This window comes from Dicentrarchus labrax, unplaced genomic scaffold (genome assembly GCF_905237075.1).
Source record: "Dicentrarchus labrax unplaced genomic scaffold, dlabrax2021, whole genome shotgun sequence".
In the NCBI taxonomy this organism is placed as follows: Eukaryota; Metazoa; Chordata; class Actinopteri; family Moronidae; genus Dicentrarchus; species Dicentrarchus labrax.
In genome coordinates, this window is record NW_026136702.1 from 19,447,374 (window position 1) to 19,471,824 (window position 24,451).

Sequence of the window (24,451 nt, forward strand, 5' to 3'; positions counted from 1 at the left end):
GAATCGCCTGTCAGACATATTTCAGGGCGTTGCCACTCTCGGCAGCTGTCAGATTCAGGAGGTTCACATTAACGGCAAAACACGGGCTTGTTTAAACAACAAGACAGATGAATCTGGTCTATCTGAGCAGAATTGTTCTCCTAAGTAACAGAGGTAAGCACAGCATTTTTAAACAGGTTATTTCAAATAATATAATAATGCTAAATGCTGAAGGTATGTCTTACCGCGCCCTCAAATGTAACTAACGCTGTATTATATTCCCTGATGTTTTTAGCATGCACCTAGCTCTTAGCTCTAACGGTCAGCTGGCACTGAACAATGGGGCTGTCATGGAAAGCAGTTTAGGCTGTTTAACCTTTAACGTTGTTTGCCACAGTGTCGTTAGAGAGTAGAAATCTCCTGTCATTGAATGAAGCGGGTTGACTTTTCACTGTGCTAATTTAGCTAACGGTGTGTTCAGGCACAGAGAGATGAAGAGGGATTACACGACCAGCAGCCCCTCCTTCACCTCACATATAAAAACAATGCGTCTTGTTTTTCTCGGGACTTCCCTCCAGCAGGGAAACATTTGCAGTTACTCACTCTCATCCTCTGCTCTGTATATTTCTGTCTTGCCTGCTTTCACTTGCTCCTGCCACTGATTGTATGTATTTCCATCGTTGCCTTCCTCCAGAGTGCTGATATTCCCCAGCCACCAGTTGACCCACCCTGACCCCCATCCCATCATCACCATGGAGACTGCCAACAACTTCGTGATGATCCATGGGAAGAACATATCCCATAATACCTTGGCGGGCTCTGCTGCAGTTCCCCACATGTCCATCGACAAGCTTTTCCCAGCTCTCCTTGAGTGCTTTGGCATCATAATGTGTGGCTACATAGCTGGCAGGTAGGGTTGTGTACGAGCAGTTACACACTAGTAAAGGATGCCTACACCATGACGACCATTTTATTTACTTAAGTTTGCATGTATGCAGTCAGCATGTTAATGTTCTGCTGTATGTGAGAATTGTAGAGATACCAAATGAATATATGAAAATGACAACCATTGTGGCTTTTATGTGCATTTAATCTGTTCCTAACTATAGGGCAGATATCATCACAGAGAGCCAGGCGAAGGGTTTGGGGAACTTTGTGTCTAAGTTTGCTCTCCCAGCTCTGCTCTTTAAAAACATGGTGCTGTTGGACTTTGGAGATGTCATCTGGGCGTTTCTCTGGAGTGTCCTGGTCGCCAAGGTTGGTGTCTGTGCATGTGTGTGTGGTCACACTGTGGTAACAATATGTGTATGTGCTTTTGATTGTGTATATAATGGTAGTTTGAGAAGATTCCCATCCAGGAAAGTCTTATTTTGGTAAATTGACTGTGGAAGTAATGCGAGATGGTACTGTAATAAAAAACCAAACAAATACACGCAACCTGACTTTGATGCTTCCATCCTGTGTGTAGGTGACAGTGTTTGTGCTGGTATGTGTGCTGACTCTGATGGTGGCCAGTCCAGACAGCAGATACAGCAAAGCTGGCCTGTATGCCATCTTTGCCACGCAGAGCAATGACTTTGCTTTAGGATACCCCATAGGTGAGGCAGACACAGAACACTAACACTGATGTTTACTCCTGATACAAATTGTCTGTGAAGAAAAATACATTTCAAACACTCTGCCTCTCTCTCTCTCTCTCTCTCTCTCTCTCTCTCTCTCTCTCTCTCTCTCTCTCTCTCTCTGTGACTCTGTCTTTGTATTTTCAGTTGATGCTTTGTATCGGAGCACATATCCAGAGTACCTCCAGTACATCTATCTAGTTGCTCCGGTCTCCCTCATGCTCCTCAATCCCATCGGCTTCGCTCTTTGTGAGGTGCAGAAGTGGAGGCAGGCCAGCCATTCACAGCACAGCACTCTTGGCATTGTGGGAGTTGTAGTCCTACAGGTATTGTATATAAAGGTGTTTTAAGGTGAATGATAAACCAGAACAAGTGTAACACATCTTTACACCCTAACAGACTGCAATAGTTTTTTCTTAGTTTGACAAACTTAAAGTTACCCACTGAGGTTTAAAATTACCCTATCGAACCCTCTGTCTATCACCTCTCCAGGTGTTGAAGAACCCCGTAGTATTCATGGTGGTAGTAGGAATCATTGCCCACTTTGCCCTGGGCCAGCAGATCCCTGCTGTTCTATCGGAGTTCATAGATGGCCTGGCTAACTCTTTTGGAGGGGCGGCTTTGTTTTACCTTGGCCTCACTATGGTGAGTTTGGTTTTGTTCCTGTTTTGTTATTGTTTTAATTTTAATTAGTTAAGCCTTACTGTACATTTAGCTTAATTGTATTTCTTTTTGACTGACTACTGTAAAAGGAGATTTTTTTTAGCTCAGTATAATTTATTTATTTTAAACCTATTTTCAGCTGTTTTGAAACATGTGTAAACACAAAGGTTATCATCAGAATAAACTAATATCTGTGTTTCTGTGGCAGGTTGGCCAGCTTAGAAAACTAACCAGAGACACTGGAGTTGCCTTGATTCTCCTCATCACGGCCAAACTGTAAGTGGGACTGTGTGTGTGTGAGATATAATAGGGCGGGGGCCTTACTTAAAGTATACTGTATATTACTATACATTTAAGGAAGAAAAATAAGAAGGAAGAAGGCATACTTTATAAATCACTCTATTCATTCATTCATAATTCATTCTTTCAGTTTCACTTGTTATTTTACACACACAGGTCTGAAATACCTGCATGCACAAACAGGACCTATACAGATAATGCATTAAAAGTGTTTTTAAATATTTCTTAATATATTTAGCTATAGTACATACATGAAGTAGGCAGATAATCAGAAACACCTCAATATGATGCAGTCTGGTGCAATGTCACTGCCAGCTAAAGTCTCAAAATGTCTTACGTGGTCATCAGAAATGGAAAGGTTAATGCTTGGTAGCTTCTGAAATTATTCAATTGAAAAATGTAATAATTGCAGAGGCTACCAGGGTTTTATAGTTTTATTTTCTCTTGCTCTTCCTCCTCTCTCTCCAGACTGGTGATGCCACTAGTCTGTAAAGACATGGTGGATATTCTGGATGTAGGAGTGAACAGCTCAAGTGCCAACCACACTAGTTTGTCTAACTTTGCTTTCCTATATGGAGTCTTCCCAACTGCACCCAGTGTGGCTATCTATGCTGGACACTACAACATGGAGCTAGAGGTGGTAAGTACCAATGATGTAGTAATCCTGGTTAAGCAGCAATTTGTAAGAAATTAGTTTTGAACAATACTGAAGCAACAAAGCAATATTTGAAACATTACAATAAAATAGAAGAGATTTGGGGATACTTCAAGCTGTCTTACGATAAATCAGGACTAAAATAGACTACTTTAAAATATATTTTTCAGCTGTGAAGCATGGGTGTTTACTTACAAACAAGGCATCATCACAGTGTGTCAGAATTAAAAGGCCAATTTCCTGGTCGGGTAACATGACAAAAATATGCTATAAAAGCATCACATGCACAAAGGCCAAGGAAATTAAGCAATTTAGCAATTTCTTGCTAGAAGTCTGTCTACAATACTCAGTATTCATCCCCCACACCATGTCACCACCCAGTTACATTCTTCTACTCTACTTACATGTAGTAGTAGTAGTAGTAGTAGTAAGATTCATTTTGCCAACAAGGAAAAGAAACACTATCAACATGGACATCAATCATTTCTTGTTTATTAAAATGTTTGGTGTGTTGGAGCAGGCTGAGGAAAGTTTGAGAAAGTCTGAATTGTGTCAGAGCAAGTAGAAACACAAGCTAGCTTCTTTTGCTAATGGCTGGTTAATATTTAGCTTAAATTTAACTAATTAGCTACAGTATATTTCAATATTTTTTGTTAGAATTGAGTCATTAGTTTAATCAGGAAAAAGGTTTTATATTAATTAAAGAGGTAATTGTGATTATATCTATTTTTTTTTTTCACATTAATATTGCCGGATCCAGTATATTATATATAAATCTTGTATCTTGTATCCAGATTACATGTTAACACTGTCAGTTAGTGGCGTGCCCTCTGTTTTGAAACATCTGTCTCTCTGTCCTTCTTTTAGGTAACATCAGGGATGGTAATCAGTACATTTCTGTCTGCACCGATCATGTATGTGTCGGCCTGGTTGTTAACAATTCCTCTAATGGACCCGACACCGCTGGTGACAGAACTTGAAAATGTCAGCTTCAACATCAGCATTGTCTGCCTTCTAGCACTGGTAAGTAGGTTTTCCAGACGTATCGTGCTTCAATAAGTCTCACTGGAAGGAATACTGAAATACTGATAATAAAACAGAAGCATGGAGAGATTTTATTAGGTTAGGTTACATGTAAGCAGTAGTTAGAGCTTAAGGACAGAAAGTTGTTACTGACAGATAAATAACCAAGTGATTTCCAACCTACAGTCGTAAAAATGTCTGATCTTGTGCCTTTCTTCTCAGGTGTGGACCATAATAGTGATGTTGCTAAGCAGGAAATTTAACAGACTTCCTCACCTCTTTGCCTTAAATCTTTTCCTGGCTCAGGTCAGTGATTTCAAGCTTAAAACAGAATTTTAATTTAATTTAAAGTGTTGTAGAGCATGTCATTCACCAGTTGTTTCTCATAATCATATTTGGAGCTCATTTTTGGTTTGGTCTCTGTTCATTTATCGAGGAAATGTTAATTGAGCACATTAGCTTCTCACATTCACTTCCCTATTCTACCTTAACCTGCTGTACTGTACTTTGTTCTAGTTTTTGGTGTGTGTCAGTATGATCCTGTGGAACTTCTTGGCGAAAAAAGAGGATAATCTTCTCGGCAAAATCTTTACCTTCACTCTGCTCTATGGGTCTCTGTACAGCACCTACATTTGGACTGGTAAGTGTGTATATTTGAGAACTAAATGTGATTATGTACACACTGGTGCTTGCATGTAATTCGTTTGTTCTGTTTTTCAGGTTTAATCCCTCTTTGTCTGGCTCTGACTAACAGAGATGATCTGCTAAGACTCCGACCGGGAGTATTCATGATTTTGGGTTGGGGGTAGGTCAGCACACCCAAACACCTCAAGTGGATTGTTTTTATACAAATAGCTTTGTTACAAAGATCACTGCATCCAAAATCTATTTAAAACAAAAAAGTACCACTGTTAAATTACTAGGATCTGAGATATTAACAAATATCATTGTATCATCATTATATAGTTGTTTTAACTGTGTGTGTGTGTGTGTGTGTGTGTGTGTGTGTGTGTGTGTGTGTGTGTGTGTGTGTGTGTGTGTTTGTGTGTATAGGATTCCCTTCCTGATGGTCGGAGTTCTCCTGATATCAGGAGAGAGGACTGATACCATAGACTCTGCCTTTTTCTATGGCAGAGCTCAGGTAAGAAAACCACCATCTTCTGTTCTGCCTTACGTTGCCTTTTTCTCTCTGTACTGTTTATATGAATTAGTATTTTCCTATCCTCTCTTTCCTCTGCTCTGTTCGAGTTTGTCATGGAGATATCTACTTTTACTTCTAAGAAGGAATTTTATATAAATCTCAAAGGAAGTTTTATTCATAAGCTGTTCTCTCTCACTCTAGATAATCAGCACAGCAGTGGTGCTTGCAGTCAGCCTGATGCTTGGTGCAATATCTCTCATGGGTCTCAGCCAGGGAGACAGGGAGCAGAGGGGCTACCAGGCCCTTAGCAGAGCTGCTGTAACAGGTATCAGTGAGCTGAGGGGCCCTGGTGGCCTGGAGGATCCACAACAACAACAACAACAACAACAACAGCCACAGACAGCAGATTCACCTGACTGCAGCATCAACTCAGGTAGCTCTTCCTTGTTAATGCCTTTGGTTTTTTCTGAGTTGGATCGAAAGCAGTCCTCTGTCTGTTTGCCTGTATAAAATCTGGATGTTATCCGAATGTGTTAAAATGTTGAATATTTGTACTTCTTCTGGTGTGTTGCCAGACCTCCACAGTTTCTCTCCTCTCCAGACCTTACCGGACATGATAGCCAGCACGCAGCGGGAGCACACAAACAGCACAGGTAACAAACACAAATCTGTTTTCATTTTGTGCAGTTCAATTGGGACCTGCTATCTGTCATTAATCTATCTAAATCAAGCCAAACCAACACAGAAGCAAAAGCAAGATGCCAGCCATAGTCAAAAATAGAGATTGAGATAAATTTACTTATAGTCAAAAAAAAAGAAGAAAAAAACCCAAACCAAAATCAGTGGAAAGCTGTGATGAAAGGTAAGCAATGATGTCCAACACCATGAAAATAACAGGACGTGAGAAATTTCTCGAATCGCCCTGAAATCAAACAGTTATGTTTCTTTTCCTCTCCAGGCCACAGTGGGGGGCTGTTTGACGGGCAGCAGCAGGGTTCTTCCTCCTCTGAGCAGCCGCTGAACCTGCCGCCACCAGGTCCTCAAACCACTGACGACAAGCAGACAGTCAGACACGTTCTCCTCTGTCTGCTGCTGTTTGTCAGCCTGCTAGCGGTGAGGATAAAATACTCATTAAGTGTGTGTGTGAGACTGTGTGAGTGTAATTAGCAAATTAGCAGGATGTAAAACAAGGAGTCTGGTGTAATCACACATAGACACTGCCCAGATACTAGATGCATGTTATTGCGGATGGAAGGACAGTGTTGTTTTCGGAGTTCACACTGTAGTGTTTTTCCACAATTTACTGAGGTGATGGAGGGTCGCATATCCGGTAGAACACCCAGTATCTCTCTTTATATGCATATTTAAACAACAGTGCTGTATGCTCTTTGTTTTAAGGAAATCACACAACTTACGGTCCAAGAAAATGTCAGCCACAATCTCCCTCTTCTGTGTGAACGCTGAAGACGTTTACTTGTTTATTTGTATAGGGACAAGTATGCAGCAGAAACAAATACCACATACCACAACATTTATAGCTTAAGATAATCTGTCCCTGGGAACTAAAACTTGGCAAATACAAAAGAGACAGTACAAAACACAAACTTAGCAATACGTAGGTATATTAAAAACACAGAACTCGACAAGAAAAACAGATGGAACAATACAGGACAGACTACATACACTAAGCATCATAAAACAGGATGCACCATATCATTCATGACTATAGTACTGATTCCTCTTCAATACTGTTTCAGTTTGAGTCTAATATTATCCCAGTCAGGATCCAGTTTTCCATCCAGATCCAGAGTTCTGTTGGTATGGAATTCCACATCTTGATCTCCTGAACAGAAACGGCACCTCCAGGTGCTCCCATTTCCCCCACCATCAAAACATGTATGTTATGTTAATACTCCAGTCAGTGTCCTTGACCAAGGCACTGGCTCAGATAGGGAGTTGGTGGCCGCCCACTGCTCCCAGTACTTAGGATGAGTCGAATGCAGAGAATGAATGTCCCTACGGGGATCAATAAGGGATAACTTAAATGATGTCTAATTGGTCGATGTCACTGTCTGTATACGTAGAACCTGTCCAGCTGTCTGTGGTGGTTGTTCAACAAAGATCCTGGAAGACTTTACCTTGAACTACAGTTCTTCTGTGCTGTGGCGAACTATGGACAGGTACCAGTGTGTGTGTGTGTCATCATTAAACGTGTAAACATGTTTAATTGTGAATACATAATTCTCTTTGTCCTTGTCCCAGGGTTTCCTGTCCTTTGGGATTTTTGGTCTGGACAGACACCTCATCATCCTGCCTTTTAAAAAGAGGTGAGACTTCTAGAAGATCTGCAGATCCTGACTTGTTCATCATGGTTTCCTTTGAGATCAAATGAGACACACAGAACTAAAATAATGTTTGTGTCTGTGTCAGGTTGCTGGGGCTGTGGCAGGGCAGAGACAGCGAGGATTTGAGTCCCTCAGGTGTACCAGAGGAGGTCAGGCTCACTTGTACCCAGTTTGTCCGCTACCACAAAGACCAGTGTGTACAAGACATAGTACACACACGCAGGTATCGGTACTAGTTAGTGTGTGTTTTGTTTGTCACATTTGCATGTGTCCTACTGTACGTTTTGTCGCATGTAATTATGTGCTGAAAGATTGATATCAATTTCCTTCATTTTGTTGTGCTTGTTTGCTTATGGAAAGTAAATGACCATGGAGATTTTGTTCCAGCTTTGATTTAGTTCTCTTTTGTTAGTTCTGATCTGAACTGTTCAGCTATGTCCCTGCAAGATAAGTTCTGACCCTGTTAATTTCCACATTATTAACATTGGGTTATTATGTTGTTTCCCTTTGATTTTTCAGTAATCTTTCGCTGCATCCTCTTTGCATGTCATCTATCTGTTCATCTGTTTTGCTGCAGTTGCTAAGGTTCTGTATCCACTAAGTAGTTCTTTCTCTTAAAACAAATTGACTACTGTATGTTGTACCTCTTGAGTTTCACCATGCTTTTTATCCACTTAATTTAGCTGATATGAATAATTGTACAGAAGAAGCATTAGCTTTGACTCTTGCTATTGCCTCTCAACTATTAGAAATGTAATATTATTGTTTCATATAATTTTTTTAACCAGGCTATAGTAATGCAGGCTATAGCAGTAGTCTAATTCTTGAGGGAAAAAAAGGCCAATGTTAGGTCAACTATTTAGACTGAATGTGAAATGTAGCTATTCTGCTACTAAACTCTACATACTAAAATACTTTCTGGGTGTTTATGAATCTTGGGTGCTTTTCTTTTCTTTTATTCTAACACATAAAATGCTTTCCACTATTCCTTTCTCCTTCCTCCTCTTTATTAATGCTTTTCATCCTTCCCCTCATATTTCCTTTATTCCTCTCCGCCTCCCTTTTGGCTGCCCTTTTCCCCTTTCCTTTTCCCTTTATCACCCCCTAGTGGCTCAGGGGAGAGTGTGAGCGCTTCGACAGGTGAATCCTTCCTCTGATAATGACAGGTTTGGAGAAGGAGGACTGGAGGAGGTGGCTTTGAGACAGTCCCCCTCCCATCAGCCCCAGTACCTACACCCTCATCAGGATCCTCAGGAGCAACTAAACCACGAGGCGCAGAATCTGCACCAGGTTCACCAAACTAATGATCCAGCTGAATCCTGCAGCAGTCATTTGCTTCCATCCCAACCCTGGCATGGGCCTGAGAATGAACACCAAACACATATTTCCAACTCTGATATCCCAGAGGAGCAGATTTCCCAGCTCCAGGGTAACCAAACTAATGACCCAGCTAATCGTGACCACCTACACCAGCATGCTCTTCTTTCGAGTCCACTCCATCCCCACCAACACTCTCAGTCGCGTTTAGAAAGAGTGTTTGGGGGCAGTGACTTGGTGGATTGGCTGATTGAGCGGGGCCTTTGCGCCGGGCGTGCCGAGGCTCAACTGTATGGCGTTCGACTCCAGCTGGGAGGAGTGTTAGATCACCTGACAGGTCGGCGCCGCTTCAGGGATGAACCCACCCTGCTGTACCACTTCACACAGGAGAGAGAGGGGGGGAGAGGTTATGGACGGCCGGAGAACATGTGAGAGGAAGTGAGGAGAAAGTCAGTGCAAGGAGGAAGAGGATGGGAGAAAAGAAGGGGGAGACAGAAAAGCAGGCGGTACCAAACGGAAACCACCACAGCTGAGGGCCAAAGAGGAAGTGCCTTAAGGTGCAGTTTTCCCAACAACCACTGGATACTGGCTCTGGAAAACGAAGGAAGGAAACTGTATTGAAGTCAATGAAACAGATGTATTCTATAGAAAGTACCCTGGAAGAACCCATTGCCAATTTTACCTCTTGTAATGTGCGTGTTGGTGGCAATTTGGAGAGATTTGTTTTAAGATGATATCAAGTGGTGTGGTATATTTGAAGGTGTGTTTGCTTTGATTGACAGGTGTCTTAAGGTGTTCATGGTCGTTGCCGCTTGCTTGTCCAAGGGGCCGTGGGTTGGGGTTGTGGTGACAAAATAAGAGGGGAAAGAAGAGCAAACATGCTCCCTGCTGGTTCTTTAGCTCTCCTGTCTCTGGACCAATTATCATTCATTCATTTATTTACTTTTTTGTTCAACGTTTCCCTCTGCCCTGAAATGAGCTGGCTTAGTCACCTTGAGATGTGAACAAGATAGAGTCAAAGTTTTCCTCTTTATTTTCTTTTGCATATCTGCGAGCCAGTACATTTCTTAATGAGGATTTATATTAGTGTGTGAAGGACAAATAAGCTGTTTTAAGAACAAGTTGCAATTCATTCGCCCTCAAACATTGTATTATTTATGTGACATTTGCATGGTGAGAATACAATAGGAGCAGCCAATAAACTGATAGAACTGTATGTCTGTTCTTAGCCAATGAGCTACAGGGCTGCCCACTGAAAGCCAATGGCGTCCTTGCCTGTTCTGTTTTATGTCATGTTTTCTTATTTCAGTGTTTGATATTTTGCATGCCGTGTCTTTTAACCACTCTGGTCTACGTTGACTACTTGCATGACTCGGAGAAGTACAGACTTTTGCTCAGCACTGAACCTTTTGCACTGACTCAATAGAATTCTTCACATTTTTTAAATTATGCAACTCACTGGATATTTGTCTTGTGATGATGCTGCGGAGGATGTTTGTTATCTTTGCATTGTGTAATTGTGTTGCCGCTTTCAGTTTGAAACATTTGTTTGGGACTTATTGTGGTCAGTCACATCACTAAATGGATTCATTCAGCCAAGGTGCAATATTAGTCTTTGCGGCCAAATCTGGCACCAGTTGACTGACTCCGTCTTTGCTACAGTGTTTTTCAGGAGACTGATCCCACATAAACTCCTGAAATTAAGTTAAAGACCTCAAGTGTGTCAGAAATCCACCAGAGCCCTTCTAAAACTCATCTGTCCATTTAGATTTTTTGTTTGATTTTGTTACCTTATACAGTCACAAGTCAAGTCCTAAACTAGCTTATATTGTAGACAAAACTGACTTGACTAAAGTTGATGAGTCTAGGCTGTTAATCGTAACTACTACTGAACTGTTTACAGATTTGTTTGTCAACACTACAACTATTGTTTGCCCGTTAAGTTGCTGCTGATTCGTGATCATGTTACTGTGAAGTTTACAGTGTGTTGGCAGAATTGGATGGATGGTGATATATGCACATATGAGCAGACACAAAGCCCACACAAATGTCTAACCGGTGCTGTGATTTGAGGTTTTTGTTGCCTTTGCTAGTTGTGCGATCCGAGGATGGCGAGGTCAACCTTTCACCTGAAGCATCACATCCAAAGAAAGGATATTCCTGTTTATCTGCAGCTTTATCACAAACCTCCCAGAAACAAGAAATCTATGTGCATATACATCCATTTGTGTGTCTTTGCCAACTGACACCATATTTAAGTTTATGCAGTTCACATCCGATCCTTGTGTTTACTGATTGATAAAATGAGTGCCTGCCTATGCCAATGTGAAGGTATGTGTGTTTGTGTGCATGAACAAAAATGTCTTTGAGTTTCTGTGTGTGTGTGTGTGTGTGTGTGTGTGGGGGGGGAGTCCTGAGAGAGATTTTAATATGAGTAGTTTAAACTCTGTGTTGTTGGTAGACCGGATCAGCGTAACTGTGGATGTTTTGTTTCAAGTGTGTTGCTGTAAATCAATCAGGGTCAATGATTGTGACCACAAGAAAGGAACAAATAAACTACTGTTTGCATCCAAAAACCGACGTGTTTTACTTTGTCTTTGATTGTAACTCAGAACTGAAACAGTAAACAGACAGTATAACAGATTTTATTACATTTTTACAGATTCCACAAAAAACATGTTTGATTTAAAAAAAAGATTCCGTCTCACCCGAGCAGATTGGAGTAGTTTTTTTTTTCTTTAACTTTCTTTGGTCAAAAAAGACAAGAACAAAAATCTCTCATCCTGAGACCTACACAAAGCCGTTTAAAAACTTAAAGCAACATTGTCAAAAGCAAAAAAATATATTTTTTTTACTTGCAATTGTATTCATAAGACTGCCTCTGCAATGTGCTGACAAAAAACTCATTGAATTAATTTTATTTAACTGTTGGGAGTGAACAGCAGATAAAAACAGGATATCTGGCACTTTGGGTGTTTTTGACATTCGTGACACTCAACAGTGGAACCACCAACGTTTTCCCTGTTTGTGTTGGGAGCAGCTATACTGACATATAAAAAAGGTGACTCCATAGCTGTAAAAATCCTGAATGTCACTACACTGTGAGGCTACAGTACAAGATTAGATACACAAAATACTACATGTACATTTTACGAAAGATCATCCTGAAATACCTAATGAAATATACAGTAGACGATCCAGATCTGTAAAACGCAAGCGAAAAGAAGAAGCTACAATTTGACTATTCTCTAGAGACTCTGTTCTGAAAAATAAAATAATACATTACCAAACTTACTGCTGTTACACTAACAGCAGCCAACATAAAGTGCAACACCAACATCAGTTAAAGGCCTATTACAGGAGCACAAGATGTGATCTTCTCATGGCTGTTTCCAAACTAAATTCCATTACCTTGAGAGTAACTTCAAAACAAAGCTGTGGTTTTCTTTTGTAAGATGAAAAGATAAGGCTCTATGTATGCCAACGTCCACAAACTGAACAAATACCCTCATATGATACCTACATATTATCTGCTTCTGAACACACAGTTTAGTGAAGAAGAGAGGTAGTAAAGGTGATGTCAAGGTGCTCTTGAGCAAGGCAATTTGCCTAATCTGTTAGCTGACCTGCACATAAGCCTATAGTAAAATACTCTCAATGTGCTTGGCAGCAACAAGATCATAATGTATGTAATGTTATATAGAAAACATACAAAACTTTCTTTCAGACTAGAAGAGGATACCTTCATATTTTAGTACAGTTCAGGGAGCTGCTAACTCCAAACTGATTGCTTTCAGAAAAGCATCACATTTCACTATGTTGTTCAAATGAATTTTGTCTTCTCTTTCTTGATACCACCACAAGAAGATCACACCTGATCTTAATGTAAAACTCATTTGTAAATACAGCCACAACTACATTAAGACACATGTGTAAGTGCTTTAGGAAAGGACACACTCTCTTCTCCTAATCCAATTCCTGGAACCTTAAAGGCTGCAAACTGAATTACTGAGTAAACATATGCAATAAGAAGAAACATTATTGTCTCTAGCTGGTTAATTGTCTGATCTCCATCATCCACAGCAGACAACAAAGAACTAAAGGAACGAAACGTGGCTAAGGTCTGTGAGGACATACATACGTGTTTAAGCCAGAACAGATTTCTCCACCGCAGGGTCAAGTGGGGCTTCCTCTGCAGCTCTACGCTACATATTTATTACACAGGGCAAATTACTTTTAAAGCTCTAGTGATAACTTGCCACAATAGCAATACACTGAACAGAAGGTCAAAATTTACAACTGCAGTCATGGTGGACCGAGAGAAACAGACCACTACCATTAATGCGTGATAGGTTGCCCTTGGTTGGCCCTGGGATGGAAACTGTACTGTATGACAATTTCAATAATGACCATGTCAGTGAGAGGATGTTTAATTTAAAATATCTCAACAATTGACTGAAAATGAAGATCTAAGACAAATACCATGATATAGTGTGAACAAGGACACAGCGTGTAATGTAACTAATGTTAGATATGTTGTATGCAAACTGTTGCTAAAAAAACATGCAGAGAGGAGGCGTCAACAGCACACCAGCTCCAGACAGCCATACTCACAACTCTCCTGCTACTACAGCTAACATCACAAAAGCAACAGCATATCTTGGCAAACTAGAAAGGGAGCTGAATGTCCCTTGGCAAGTCATTTAATGTTACCTGACACACAAATCCTGGCTGGAATGGCTGGAAAAACAAGTTAGCGTTGTGTGGCTTACTCCGATCCACTGCTTGTTTCCAATTTACAGAGCCAGGGCTGTGAACAAACGCCGGCACACAGAGCAGCACACACAGAGCCTGGAGCTAGCGGACCGTGAGGAGATATAGCTGAATTTGAATACAAGTGAATTAGCATTATCTAGAATCCCTTACCCCAACTCTAAAGGCCAATTTTTAAAACAATGATCTCATGTCAAGATGATCAGTGTGATTTAATTCAATTCAATTAAGCCACCATTCAGCCTCTTTTAACTTTTAAGACCATATTTTGGTGTAAATCCAAGGACTTTCAGGGCCCATCTCAGAAGATTTCCCTAAAACCTTAGCTCTGTGTATTAGCATTGAGAGATCTTTGGGAAACTGCAGCCTTAAAGCCTGGTGTAACGTGACCTGAAGACATTTCCAAACTTTCAGAACAGATCACACTATAAGTATGATGGCCTTTGGTGTGACCTTACAGAAATCACGAGGCTGAAATGTCACATGCCTGCCAGTGGAGAGTTTTTTTTTTTCCCTTCTTACATGATATTGTGTCAAACCAAACCCAGAGAGTCCTCTTTTATCCCAGAATCATCGTCTCTTGCGGTCCTGCTTAATTTCAGCCTGTCCATTACTGTCCATACCGTCCACCTTCAGGTGAGTTTTGCTGTACCGTTTGATCAGAGCTCCAGGGACAAGAGCCATGAGGGCGATGGCCAGGAGCTGGGCCAGCGTCCCCCAGGAGAAGATATCATCCAGAGAGGAGATCTTTGAGAGGATGGAGCCAGTGCGAACACAGATGAAGTTGTAGGGGATCAAACCTGGAGGAGAAAGCAGCAGCCGAGTGTTCAGTGTTTGTATCTGTTTGCGTTGTGTGTGTGTGTGGTTGTGTGTGTGTGTGTGTGTGTGTGTGTGTGTGTGTGTGTGTGTGTGTGTAGTCTCACCTATGAGCACAGAGAAGAAGAAAATGGGCATAGGGATGTTGAGGACAGGACAGGTGATGTTAAGGAACCAATTAGGAGTCATAGGGAAGAAACGAAGGAAAAGGAGGAAGAAGAACAAACTGCTACGATTTTCTTCCACCTGACAGAGGGAGGAAGATTAGAGGGAAGAAGGAAGATAAAAGGAAAGATAGTGTGAGGAAATGAAGGAAGAAGTCGCCGAAAACCAGTAACCTCCTGTTTATGTAGATTCTGCATAAAGATACTGAGAACACAGCATAGAAAATGTATAATTCCTGAATTTTAATTTAACAAACTTTGAACAGGATTACTGTTCACGCTTACCTTCCTCTGCAGCAGGGCCACCTTCTCAGGGAAGAACTGAACCACATGCTGCTTTCCAAACGCAGAGGAGAGCAGGAAGCAGAATGTGGAGCCTGAAGTGGTGAGCAGGCATGCCAACACCAGACCCTCCCACGGCCCGAATATCGCCCCAGCTAACATGTTCTGAATGAGGGAGGGAAGAATAGATAGTTGGATTAAAATCATTTTGTGTCAACCAAACACTGTGCATCATTCCTCCACATGTTTGGCAATTGTGAAATGAGTGTCGGCATCTGGAAGCAAGAAGGAGTAAGGCAGATCTACACTACAATCAATATAATGTCATGTGTTTGTTTTTCATACATGTTTTCTTCATGAATAAAAAGATGACTTGTTAAGACAGAGATGTTCTGAGATGAACTCCTTCAGACCAAACTGTATGTTTTAAGACAGAGAGCTTATCCCCTATGCAGGTTTTGTTAAAATCACGCAATTGTGTGTGTACAGTATGTGTACATGTGTATATGTCTCACCAGGAAGGAGGAGCCAGGTATGGCGAAGGACTGTTTGTAGAGGTAGGCGCTGCAGAACAGCAGCAGAACGTAGCCGTGATGTTCTGTTTTATAAAACTTGAGCATCTCCGCGAGCTCCCGCAGCTCATCCAGGTCCGACGGGAACTTCAGCCTGGATGGAAAGACACAAAAGGATTTTCCAGCTAATTCTGAATGAACAAATCAAACCTTTAGAAGCCCGTACACATCGGTCTGTCACACGGTGTTTACTTTTCATTGTGTCCTGTTTCCCACAGCCCGCTTCATCTACTTCTCCTTCTTCTGTTGATGATGTGCTTCATTTCTAAGAATACCTAACATTAAACTCCAACCAATACTCAATAATACTGGTTGACATTGTCATCCAGGTTTACATGGACTCTCTTGGAAAGGCAAGTTGCTTTTTTAAATGTTTTTATTCATGAAGTGGATGAGAACTGATACTTTGGTACCAAGTCAATGCGAAAATCTTAACGAGGATGCAATTCTTCTGTTTGTTAAGCTATTTTATATCCTTTATTACTTATTTAGTATAATTAATATCAATATGTAAAGTATACAAAATATCTATTAATATTAATACGTTATGTATAAAACATTAAGGAACATCTTGGTTACATGCAGTTTTTTTTCCTTAGTGCAATGCAGAGCTATTCATCTGTATTATTAAGGAACATACATTGCAGATATTAAATGGGGATTGGGGGCAAAAAACATTTTACATTCAACTACTACATTTCTGGATTTGTGAGATCCGTACTCATACTGCACCATGAACTAAAGCAGCTGTGTCTGCCTGACTAGATACCACTATGGGTAAGTTGTGTTGTAAGTGTTTTTAATTTGAGTGGAAAGCTTCATACAAAAAAACAACAACCGCAAAACACTTCAGAGAGAAAGGAAAGATCATATTAGAAAGGAGGGAGACGGCGGTGCGTGTGTGTAAAAACGAGTGGGAGTGTAACAGGATACACTTGATTGGGGGACAGAAATAGTGCTGCTGCCTGTAGACTTGAGCAGAGGGTAGGAAGGCTCTCTCTCTCTCTCTCTCTCTCTCTCTTCTCTCTCTCTCACACAGCAACCGCCCCCCCACCCCTTGAAACTCAAGATGCTGACTTCCTCTCCCACCTGCTCTGACATTCAGCATTCCTTGTATCTACTGGTCAGTGGACAAAAACTCTGTTCTGTCATTGGTCAGCAGGTTGATGATGCGTAAGCGCTTGGATATGTGAAACTGCATGAATGTACGTATAGTGTATTTAAGGGGGGAAATGTGTCATCGTGGGCACTTTTAATTTTGCTTATGCATAACCCCATGAGACACACAGTATTCATACAGGGGGGTAGGCTCCTCATGCAGAGTAACAAGAAACTAAGAGCTGATATGAAGCTGGATCGTATGAGCTTTAATGTTGATAGAGTTTTAAAGAAACTAGGGCAGCACTAAACTTTGGCAACTTTTTTTGCTGTTAAAGACTATAACATGTAAGAAAATAGTGAAAAGCAGCCACACAGTTTCCACAATTTCCTAGAGGCCAAGGTGACATGTTCTGTTAGTCCATAAGCAAAAGTTATTTAGTGATATAAAACGGAGAAAAGCAGCAAATCCTCACATTTGAGCCTGGAACCCACATATATTATACATACATTTTGGCCATTAATTGTCTAATTGTTGCGGCCCTAAGAGCAGCACAAAACACACGCACACACACACACACACACACACACACACACACACACACACACACACACACACACACAGAGAGAGAGACCCTCTTTGAGATATTTAGTGACATCAAATAACATTTTATAGAGACCAAAAAACAAAAGGTTCATCCCAGAAATTAAAAGATGTAAGTTAACAGAAAATATGAACATATATGGTGTATGTGATTATATTTAAAGAAGTAGTATTACTATTTTGACAATAACGCTCCCAGGGCATCAGACCAAACAGATAACTGAGCCAATATGATGCTTATGAACTCCACTATCAGGTCACCTAACCAAGTCTGTCCCACCGAGGCGCCTGATGTTAAAAGCCAGTCATGTCTTTGTTGCTGCTGCCCCAGAGTGGTAGAGTTTGATTAAAGGACTATCATACTTGAACATGTGTCCTGTGCTGTCACTTTAATTCAGTGTATTGAGTTTAGGTTTCTGTTTTTGTTTCACACAGTATTTTGGCCAACCTTGTTTGGTTTCAAATTTACTTACATGAATAAATAAATGACTTTATGTTGACAAGTACCATGACCACACTGCTACTAACACACACACACACAAACAGAAATACACATGCGTGACTGGGAAAACAGGATGCCAACAAATGCAGTTTCACTGAGTGCACTCGCCACATCTTTAAATGACTTGATAAGTAACAGTATAATACGGGTAATATCAATTTAATGGGTGCAAACACACACACACAGATGGGTCCTGCTCTTGGCTTCAGAGTGTCTTGGTCGGCGTTATTCTATCATCCCTAGACAACCTCACACTTGACTGTTGGGCACATTTCAACATACCACTTCCAAGACTCACACACACACACACACACACGCGCGCACACACACACACACTAATAGATAAAACACAAAGTCTGAGGAGTAATGTGATCAGTCCAAAATGTACTGCAGGGGGGAGAAAGAAAGGAAAGATTTTTTTTTTATATTTTATATTATTATTAGATCTTCAGGTGACTGATGTTATAAATATTAGAACACTAAAAATATGCTCTAACAGACAAAACTTAAGTACAGCTGACTGCTATTTGAAGAGATTGTTAATTCCTTCATTCATTGCCTATACATATATTCACCCTCATAGGGATCCTATCCCAGCATGCACTGCCAACACAATTGATGGGAACTAGTCTGGTGGTTTCCAGTCTGAGGGTCGGGGGAATACGAGGGGTCACAACAACAACAACGCTTTGGGGCTTTAATTTCTGCTTCATAAAATGACGACAACTCTTTAACTTTCTCGTGTTTTTGCTGTTTTCTTTCACCTCAAATGATTCAGATGGATTCATCTGAGGAGGGACACCGACTCTTTGGTTGATATGCTCACAAGCTGTGATGACAGGTCAAAGGGGGAATAAAACAAGACTGGAAAAAAGATTAAATCATGGCTGTGGGTCATTTATTTCCTATGACACCTGATGTTCATGTTACTGTTATGTAGGGGGAAACCCACACCAGTACACCACCAACCACTGATTCACTGCCAGTGGTGGAAGAAGTTCTCAGATCTTTTACTTAAGTAAGACTAGAGTGTAAAAAAAAATCTATTACAAGTAATAGGAAGGCATGTAGCTTCAGTAAAAGTACAAATGTATCAGCAACAAGTACCAAAATAACAATTCATCATTCTGCAGAATGACCCCTTTCAACGAATGTATTCTATCACTGGATTATAATTATATAATTATAAATTATAGTTATACATAATAATGTATTTGATTATATTTGTGTTAATAATCTGAACCTACAAATTAGGTAATCAAAGCTTTTAAATACATTTGGTGGAGTGAAAATTACAATACTTGGTATCAAAATCAAAAAGTAAAAGTAAATGAAAATGAAAATACTCAAGTAAAGTACCTCAAAAGTGTACTTGAGTAGATGTACTTAGTTACTTTAAACCAGTTTATACCCAGAAACTTAAATGAATAAATACTGTGGCTGTTGTCTGTTGACTGTTACCTGTGTGTGTAACAACATTAAATATCACTTTTGATGATATTTGATTGATTGAAATTGATTAAAACCAAATATGAATAAGAGTTTGAGAGACACTCAGATAATCTTAATCTGGGAAATCCCCAACTGGATAACAGTAGAGATAATTTAATAATGTGTTAATTTTTTTCTTCTTCTGTATTTTAAGAAGACAACATTTAAGTTTGAAATCGCTTTATAGAGTTGCACTGTTTGTTTCCATTAGCCCTACCTGAACTCCTGGACTTCTTCCCCCGCGGAGTCCGACTGGACGTGCTTCGGTCCCGGGGGAAGGTGAGTGGACAGCAGGTAGAGGTAAACGCTTGCCGCCGCCACAATGGCAGCCAGTCCCACTAAGGAGCGCATGTTGCTTGCTCCTTGCTGAAACTCCCTGTTCACCGGCAAACTTCACTGGAAACTCAGCCTGAATTTAAAAGGCCGGGAATACCCTCTGTGGTACAGCGTCGACGTGTTGCGGTTCAGTTGGTCGACACCGAGGAAGAGGGGTGTCGCTTACCGTGCAACAGGCTACAAAAGACGGTTGACATTCTGGCTGAGTTCGGCAGACGGATCACATGGCAGCCGGCAACCAACAACTTTCTTAAGGGAAAAGACACTGTTGACATTTGTGTAACACTATCACACAGCGGCGTTTCTCTCCGGTCCCTGTTCCCTTTTTAAATCTTTTTTACAATTTGACCCAAATGAGCGATATTAAATACGTTTAGTTAATTTAACTGAAGTTTCTGTGTGAGTTCAGCTGCTGTTTGTAAGGACTGAATATGTATTGGCACGAATGGGCCACTAGAGGGCGACACGGTAAAGGCCATGAGGGGTTCATAGGCGTCAGCTTATCAAATGATAATAATATATGAACCCACATTATCCAGTATTTATAGATCAGGATCCTTATTATGCATCATTCTGCTTCCAACACTGTTACTGTGTAAAACAATATAATATAGGCAAATATACGCATCAAGCAGGTCAAAAATAAAAAGCCACACGTAAGAGTTCATGGCAGGTTTAAATACAATGCATGTCCCTTGCCTCTATAGATTTTCGTTTTATTTACTTTTAAAAGTCTATATTGTTAGTTTTGGTTATAAATTGAATTATATTTTATGTATTTTAGAGGCATGTTTTCTGTGGAGGGACAATAAAGTGAAATATATTTCAAGAAACAGTAACATTTGAGATTTTTTTTATTTTTTTTAAAATGTGATTTAGTTGAGATTAACAACATTCTAGTCTATGTTTGTTTTACTGGGCATTTTATTACATATGATGACTTTTAGTAAAATTGTGTTTTAGTAAGGGAATATTTTTTTTATTCCAGATTGTATTTGTACAGGAAAGCTGCACATCCTCTGCAGTCTAATTTTATATGAAACTACTGCAATGTTATTTATTTATTTTTGGTCTTACAGATAGCCTGGGCACATGTAGTTGCATAAAACAATAACATAACATATGTTAGCTAATTTTATGCTATAGGGATATGACAGACTAACAAACCTGTACACTATCAAACTAGACGAAGAAGACCATAAATATAATAAAATGCATATATTTTTAATATTAACATTATCATTAAAAATCGTGTCTTGTCCCCCTTTTAAAATGGAATCACCCTCTTTATCCTGATAAAATGCAATTAGAAAACATAATTAAGACAAGGATATGGATTTTATTGCTGTGTTTATTTATTGTATTTTATTCTAACATCTTTTGGCTGGAATAGTTTGGGGCTGATATAGAGGGACGTTTTCAAAGCTGTTTTCTTTCTTGCTCACCGACTGACGTCTTTTCCTACAAAGGAAATGTATAACATTTTGTTACATATTAATAGCCAGGTAACCATAGCACAATAACAACACACTCTCAAAAAAGTTTTGCTGTAGAGACACTGAGAAGATGACATTCTGTTTACATAAATGTGGTTTGTATGTGTGTGAATGACTTTGACTTGGCATGTATTTTCACATGTTGGCAAAGTGTAAAGATCAGCTACTTAGAGTTTAAGTGTTATTTGACATGTTTCAGCCCTTTAACAAAAAATGAGAAAACTATTAGTTCATTGCATACTTTTTAAAAAGTAATTCCCTCCTCGTCAGGCAGCCTTGGTTTGCAGTCAGTTTTGTGTGATATGAAAGCCCACTTGCAGAGACTTGCTTGAGATAAGTATTCATATAGCAACCTTCACTTCCTTGTTTTTGTAATGTTGTTGTTGCATGGTGTAATTCTTTGGAAAACAACTTTTACAGTAACACATAATGAATGTACTACCTTTAGATTTTCAGAAACTACAAAGTTATTGGCCTGGTGAAAATTGTGTTGTGTTATATCAAAGATACACCAGTTCCATGTTTTATGGGCTACTTGTGTGTGCATGCAACACTCTTCTCTCTGTTTGTGGGACAGCATGAAAGTAAAGTACAAACTGGTATAAAGGAGGCTATGTGCTTGGATAAAAATATTCTTTTAACTTGAATATGAATACAAACTATACAAAAAATACAAAGACATACATACATTCAGATAAGAACGCCCTGTCCACAGCATGAAATTCTTAACATTCCTCCCACATCAAGCTGGTGGAAAAATAACCTCAATACAATACACATAATGGTGAGAATACCTCAGCTCCTGCTAACATTAGAGCAGGTGTGCAGCAGAGAAAAGAGAAACAGAGAGACTGTGTCTGAACAAAACTCTAAAGACAGGCAAGTACAGTATATAACTTTTAGAAAGTAACATGAAAGTGAAATAATGGTACTTAAGTTTCACCTTTTGGAACCCCGGAGTTTTCATTGTCTCTTTGCATGTCAGTCAAATTAATATTCAGAATTTGTTGTATGGCGTCTTCCTCTGGAACAACTATAAGATTGAAACAGGTGCTGTTAGTAACACATCCACAAAGTCTTTGGTTAGTGCCAATACTCAAGTGTGTAAGTAAGACATTCTCACAGGTAAACACACAGAAATACCTTCATCATCCTCAGGGGAATCAGTTGACGTCGCTTTAAGCCCGACCACAAGAGAAAAGAGCAGGAAAACCATCTGGGCTTTCATTTTCTACAAGAGAGTCAGTCCTCTCATTTTATGGCACAAATTAATGATCCTTTTTCATTGTCAGTAAAAGCAAAAAAGAAATTTGAAATAATAACTCACCTTTGCTGTTAAACTTCAGCAGCAGTCGTCTGTAAGTGTATATTTAACAGTGAAGTCACTGTTTATGGTGTCTCTGTTGTGACTTTGACTCCATATACCAGACCGACAGGCCTCAGGCTGGGCGTGTCTGTGTGTCTAAAGCATCTTAAAAATCTACCCAGGTCAGTTTTAGAAAAGAAAGGTTCCAAAAATAAATGACTCACTAATTATATTCAGAAGCCCAGTGCATGGAAAACAACTCTAAACAGATATAGAAGTTAACTGAACTGATTGTGTTAGCGATACATGGCAGTCAGAAAGAATCACTATACAGTAGCGACATGTTTTCCATTGTGAACACACTGACAATGACTATGAAGTTAAAGTGCTGATTTAATTTGAGGGTTTTTATATCCACATCAGGTGGATAATGTAGGCAGAAGGGGATGAAACTGAGATGATGTCATTTCTCATTCATTCTTATGGTTATTATTTACATCCGGTTTAGGTCTAACTGCTTCTGATAGTGAGGAATATGTTTCAGGAATGTTAGCAAGAAAAACCTTGTTTAACCTGAACTGGAAATGCAGTACAGCACTGTGGGTTGGGAATTTATTGTGTTAGTGGTAAATTACAACTGGATAAGGGGTTAGGGACTGCAGCTACAGCTGTGTCATACTGTCTTCACTTGCTCCTGTGGACCCTGAGTGTGAAAAGGATTATTGCAGGAAAACACTGCAATAATAATTAATTAATTAATTCTACATGTTCACGCAGGTCTTAAAATCACAAGTTTGAATTATTCATTAATATGAAATATGTGAAATATATGAAAAATATTATTTTGTACTGGGGATGAATTAAGCAGTCGACCTGAGGCTGTCCTTAAGTCTGGTGGTACGGCAACAGAAGCTTCTGTACTTCTGCCCAGATGGCAGCAGGGTGAACAGGCTGTGGCTGGGTGGGTGCTGTCTTTTAGTATCCTTTGGGCTCAGTGCAGGCACGTCACGTCACCAATATCTCTGATGCTGGGTAGCTGAGTACCAGTGATCTTCTGGGTGGTTTTAATTACTCGCTGCAGAGTCCTCCTGTCCTGGGCCGTGAAAAGTTTGTGATGTCTCCAGCTTTTTATTGCTCCTTTGTTAAAATGAACAAGAACTTGGCAAGATAATTCTGCTTTCGTTTCTGTGCTTTCTTAGTGGAGATGACCAGTGTTGGGCTGGTTACTCAAAAAGTTTAATTTATTACTCGTTACTCTTTTCTAACGAGATGTTATTACTTACTTACCAACAGTATTTAGTTACACCACTAGTTATTACTTTTGTGCTAGTCCCCACAAAATAGCTGATTGTGTCCCCTCTCCTCAAAATTCAGACTTTCAACCATTAAAATCCGGTTTTGTTTGTTAAAATCAAAGTAATGGTAGGACTAAGCATTTCTATCTTCCACACTAGTTTAAAAAAACATAGATGGGAAAAAAATGAATCCAAGGATTTGACTGGAAATTAGTTGGGGGGGTGCCAATAAAAGTAATGTTGTAACTAGTTATTTTTTGGGATGGTAACTATAATATTGTTACTGCAATCTATTAGTATTAAGTTACACTACAAGTTACTGGGCAATGAGTATTATTACTTTAATATTATTACTAGTAATGAGTTACTGTCCAACACTGGAGAGGACCATGATGTTCTCTGTGATGTGATTCCTGAGGTGTTGTTTTTCTCAAGGTGTGTGAAGACTGAGTGGAGAGCAGTGAAGATGACATCCTCTGTGGATCTGTTGCTTCTGAAGCCAACCTGGTGAGGGTCCAGGTTGGCAGGGATGTTATTCTTTATGTGCTGGAGAACCAGTTTCTCAAAGCACTTCATCAGAATGGGGATGAGAGCCACAGGGCATACTTAAGTACAGGGATGATGGGGGCTGTCTTCACTCAAGCTGTACAACAAGTTATTTTTGTCACATACTG

The 24,451-nt window shown here is 39.9% G+C and overlaps 2 protein-coding genes and 1 long non-coding RNA gene across 6 annotated transcripts; 1 reads left to right on the top strand and 2 right to left on the bottom strand.

Annotated features, from left to right (window-relative positions):
* Positions 1–31: 31 nt before the first annotated feature.
* gpr155b (G protein-coupled receptor 155b) lies at positions 32–9,641 on the top strand. 4 transcript variants are annotated; one of them, XM_051420338.1, is made up of 21 exons: positions 32–153; positions 674–889; positions 1,089–1,236; positions 1,448–1,577; positions 1,746–1,924; positions 2,091–2,243; positions 2,470–2,537; positions 3,030–3,201; positions 4,084–4,239; positions 4,462–4,545; positions 4,756–4,879; positions 4,960–5,044; positions 5,293–5,380; positions 5,582–5,813; positions 5,956–6,033; positions 6,339–6,493; positions 7,465–7,560; positions 7,643–7,707; positions 7,811–7,948; positions 8,245–8,310; positions 8,892–9,641. In XM_051420338.1, exons 2-21 carry the CDS (start codon positions 732–734, stop codon positions 9,472–9,474), a joined length of 2,958 nt encoding a protein of 985 aa, XP_051276298.1. In that variant the 5' UTR covers positions 32–153; positions 674–731; the 3' UTR covers positions 9,475–9,641. The 4 variants fall into 4 exon arrangements, with proteins under 4 accessions (XP_051276298.1, XP_051276307.1, XP_051276315.1 ...); XM_051420347.1 differs by lacking the exon at positions 8,245–8,310; XM_051420355.1 differs by lacking the exon at positions 8,245–8,310 and having other exon boundaries at positions 8,834–9,031.
* Positions 9,642–11,671: 2,030 nt separating this feature from the next.
* Positions 11,672–20,296, bottom strand: LOC127375040 (transmembrane protein 41A-B). The gene is made up of 5 exons (XM_051420842.1): positions 19,562–20,296; positions 15,593–15,743; positions 15,081–15,242; positions 14,739–14,877; positions 11,672–14,615 (listed from the first exon to the last, which is right to left on the bottom strand). The coding sequence occupies exons 1-5, from the start codon at positions 19,693–19,695 to the stop codon at positions 14,386–14,388; spliced, it is 816 nt and encodes a 271-aa protein (XP_051276802.1). The 5' UTR covers positions 19,696–20,296; the 3' UTR covers positions 11,672–14,385.
* A 1,822-nt stretch (positions 20,297–22,118) lies between these two features.
* On the bottom strand, positions 22,119–22,661 carry LOC127375115 (uncharacterized). Its single transcript, XR_007887308.1, has 3 exons — positions 22,504–22,661; positions 22,320–22,407; positions 22,119–22,209 (listed from the first exon to the last, which is right to left on the bottom strand). It is a non-coding gene; the product is annotated as an uncharacterized LOC127375115 (long non-coding RNA).
* Between the last annotated feature and the right edge of the window lie 1,790 nt (positions 22,662–24,451).

Coding starts and splice junctions, on each gene's coding strand:
- gpr155b (XM_051420338.1), top strand. CDS start 732: ATGGAGACTGCCAACAACTTCGTGATGATCCATGGGAAGAACATATCC. Junction 1,925..2,090: donor TGGGAGTTGTAGTCCTACAG/GTATTGTATATA, acceptor TCACCTCTCCAG/GTGTTGAAGAACCCCGTAGT. Junction 6,034..6,338: donor GGAGCACACAAACAGCACAG/GTAACAAACACA, acceptor TTTCCTCTCCAG/GCCACAGTGGGGGGCTGTTT.
- LOC127375040 (XM_051420842.1), bottom strand. CDS start 19,695: ATGCGCTCCTTAGTGGGACTGGCTGCCATTGTGGCGGCGGCAAGCGTT. Junction 15,744..19,561: donor GAAGAAGTCCAGGAGTTCAG/GTAGGGCTAATG, acceptor CTTTCCATCCAG/GCTGAAGTTCCCGTCGGACC. Junction 14,616..14,738: donor CTTCTTCTCTGTGCTCATAG/GTGAGACTACAC, acceptor TTTCTCCTCCAG/GTTTGATCCCCTACAACTTC.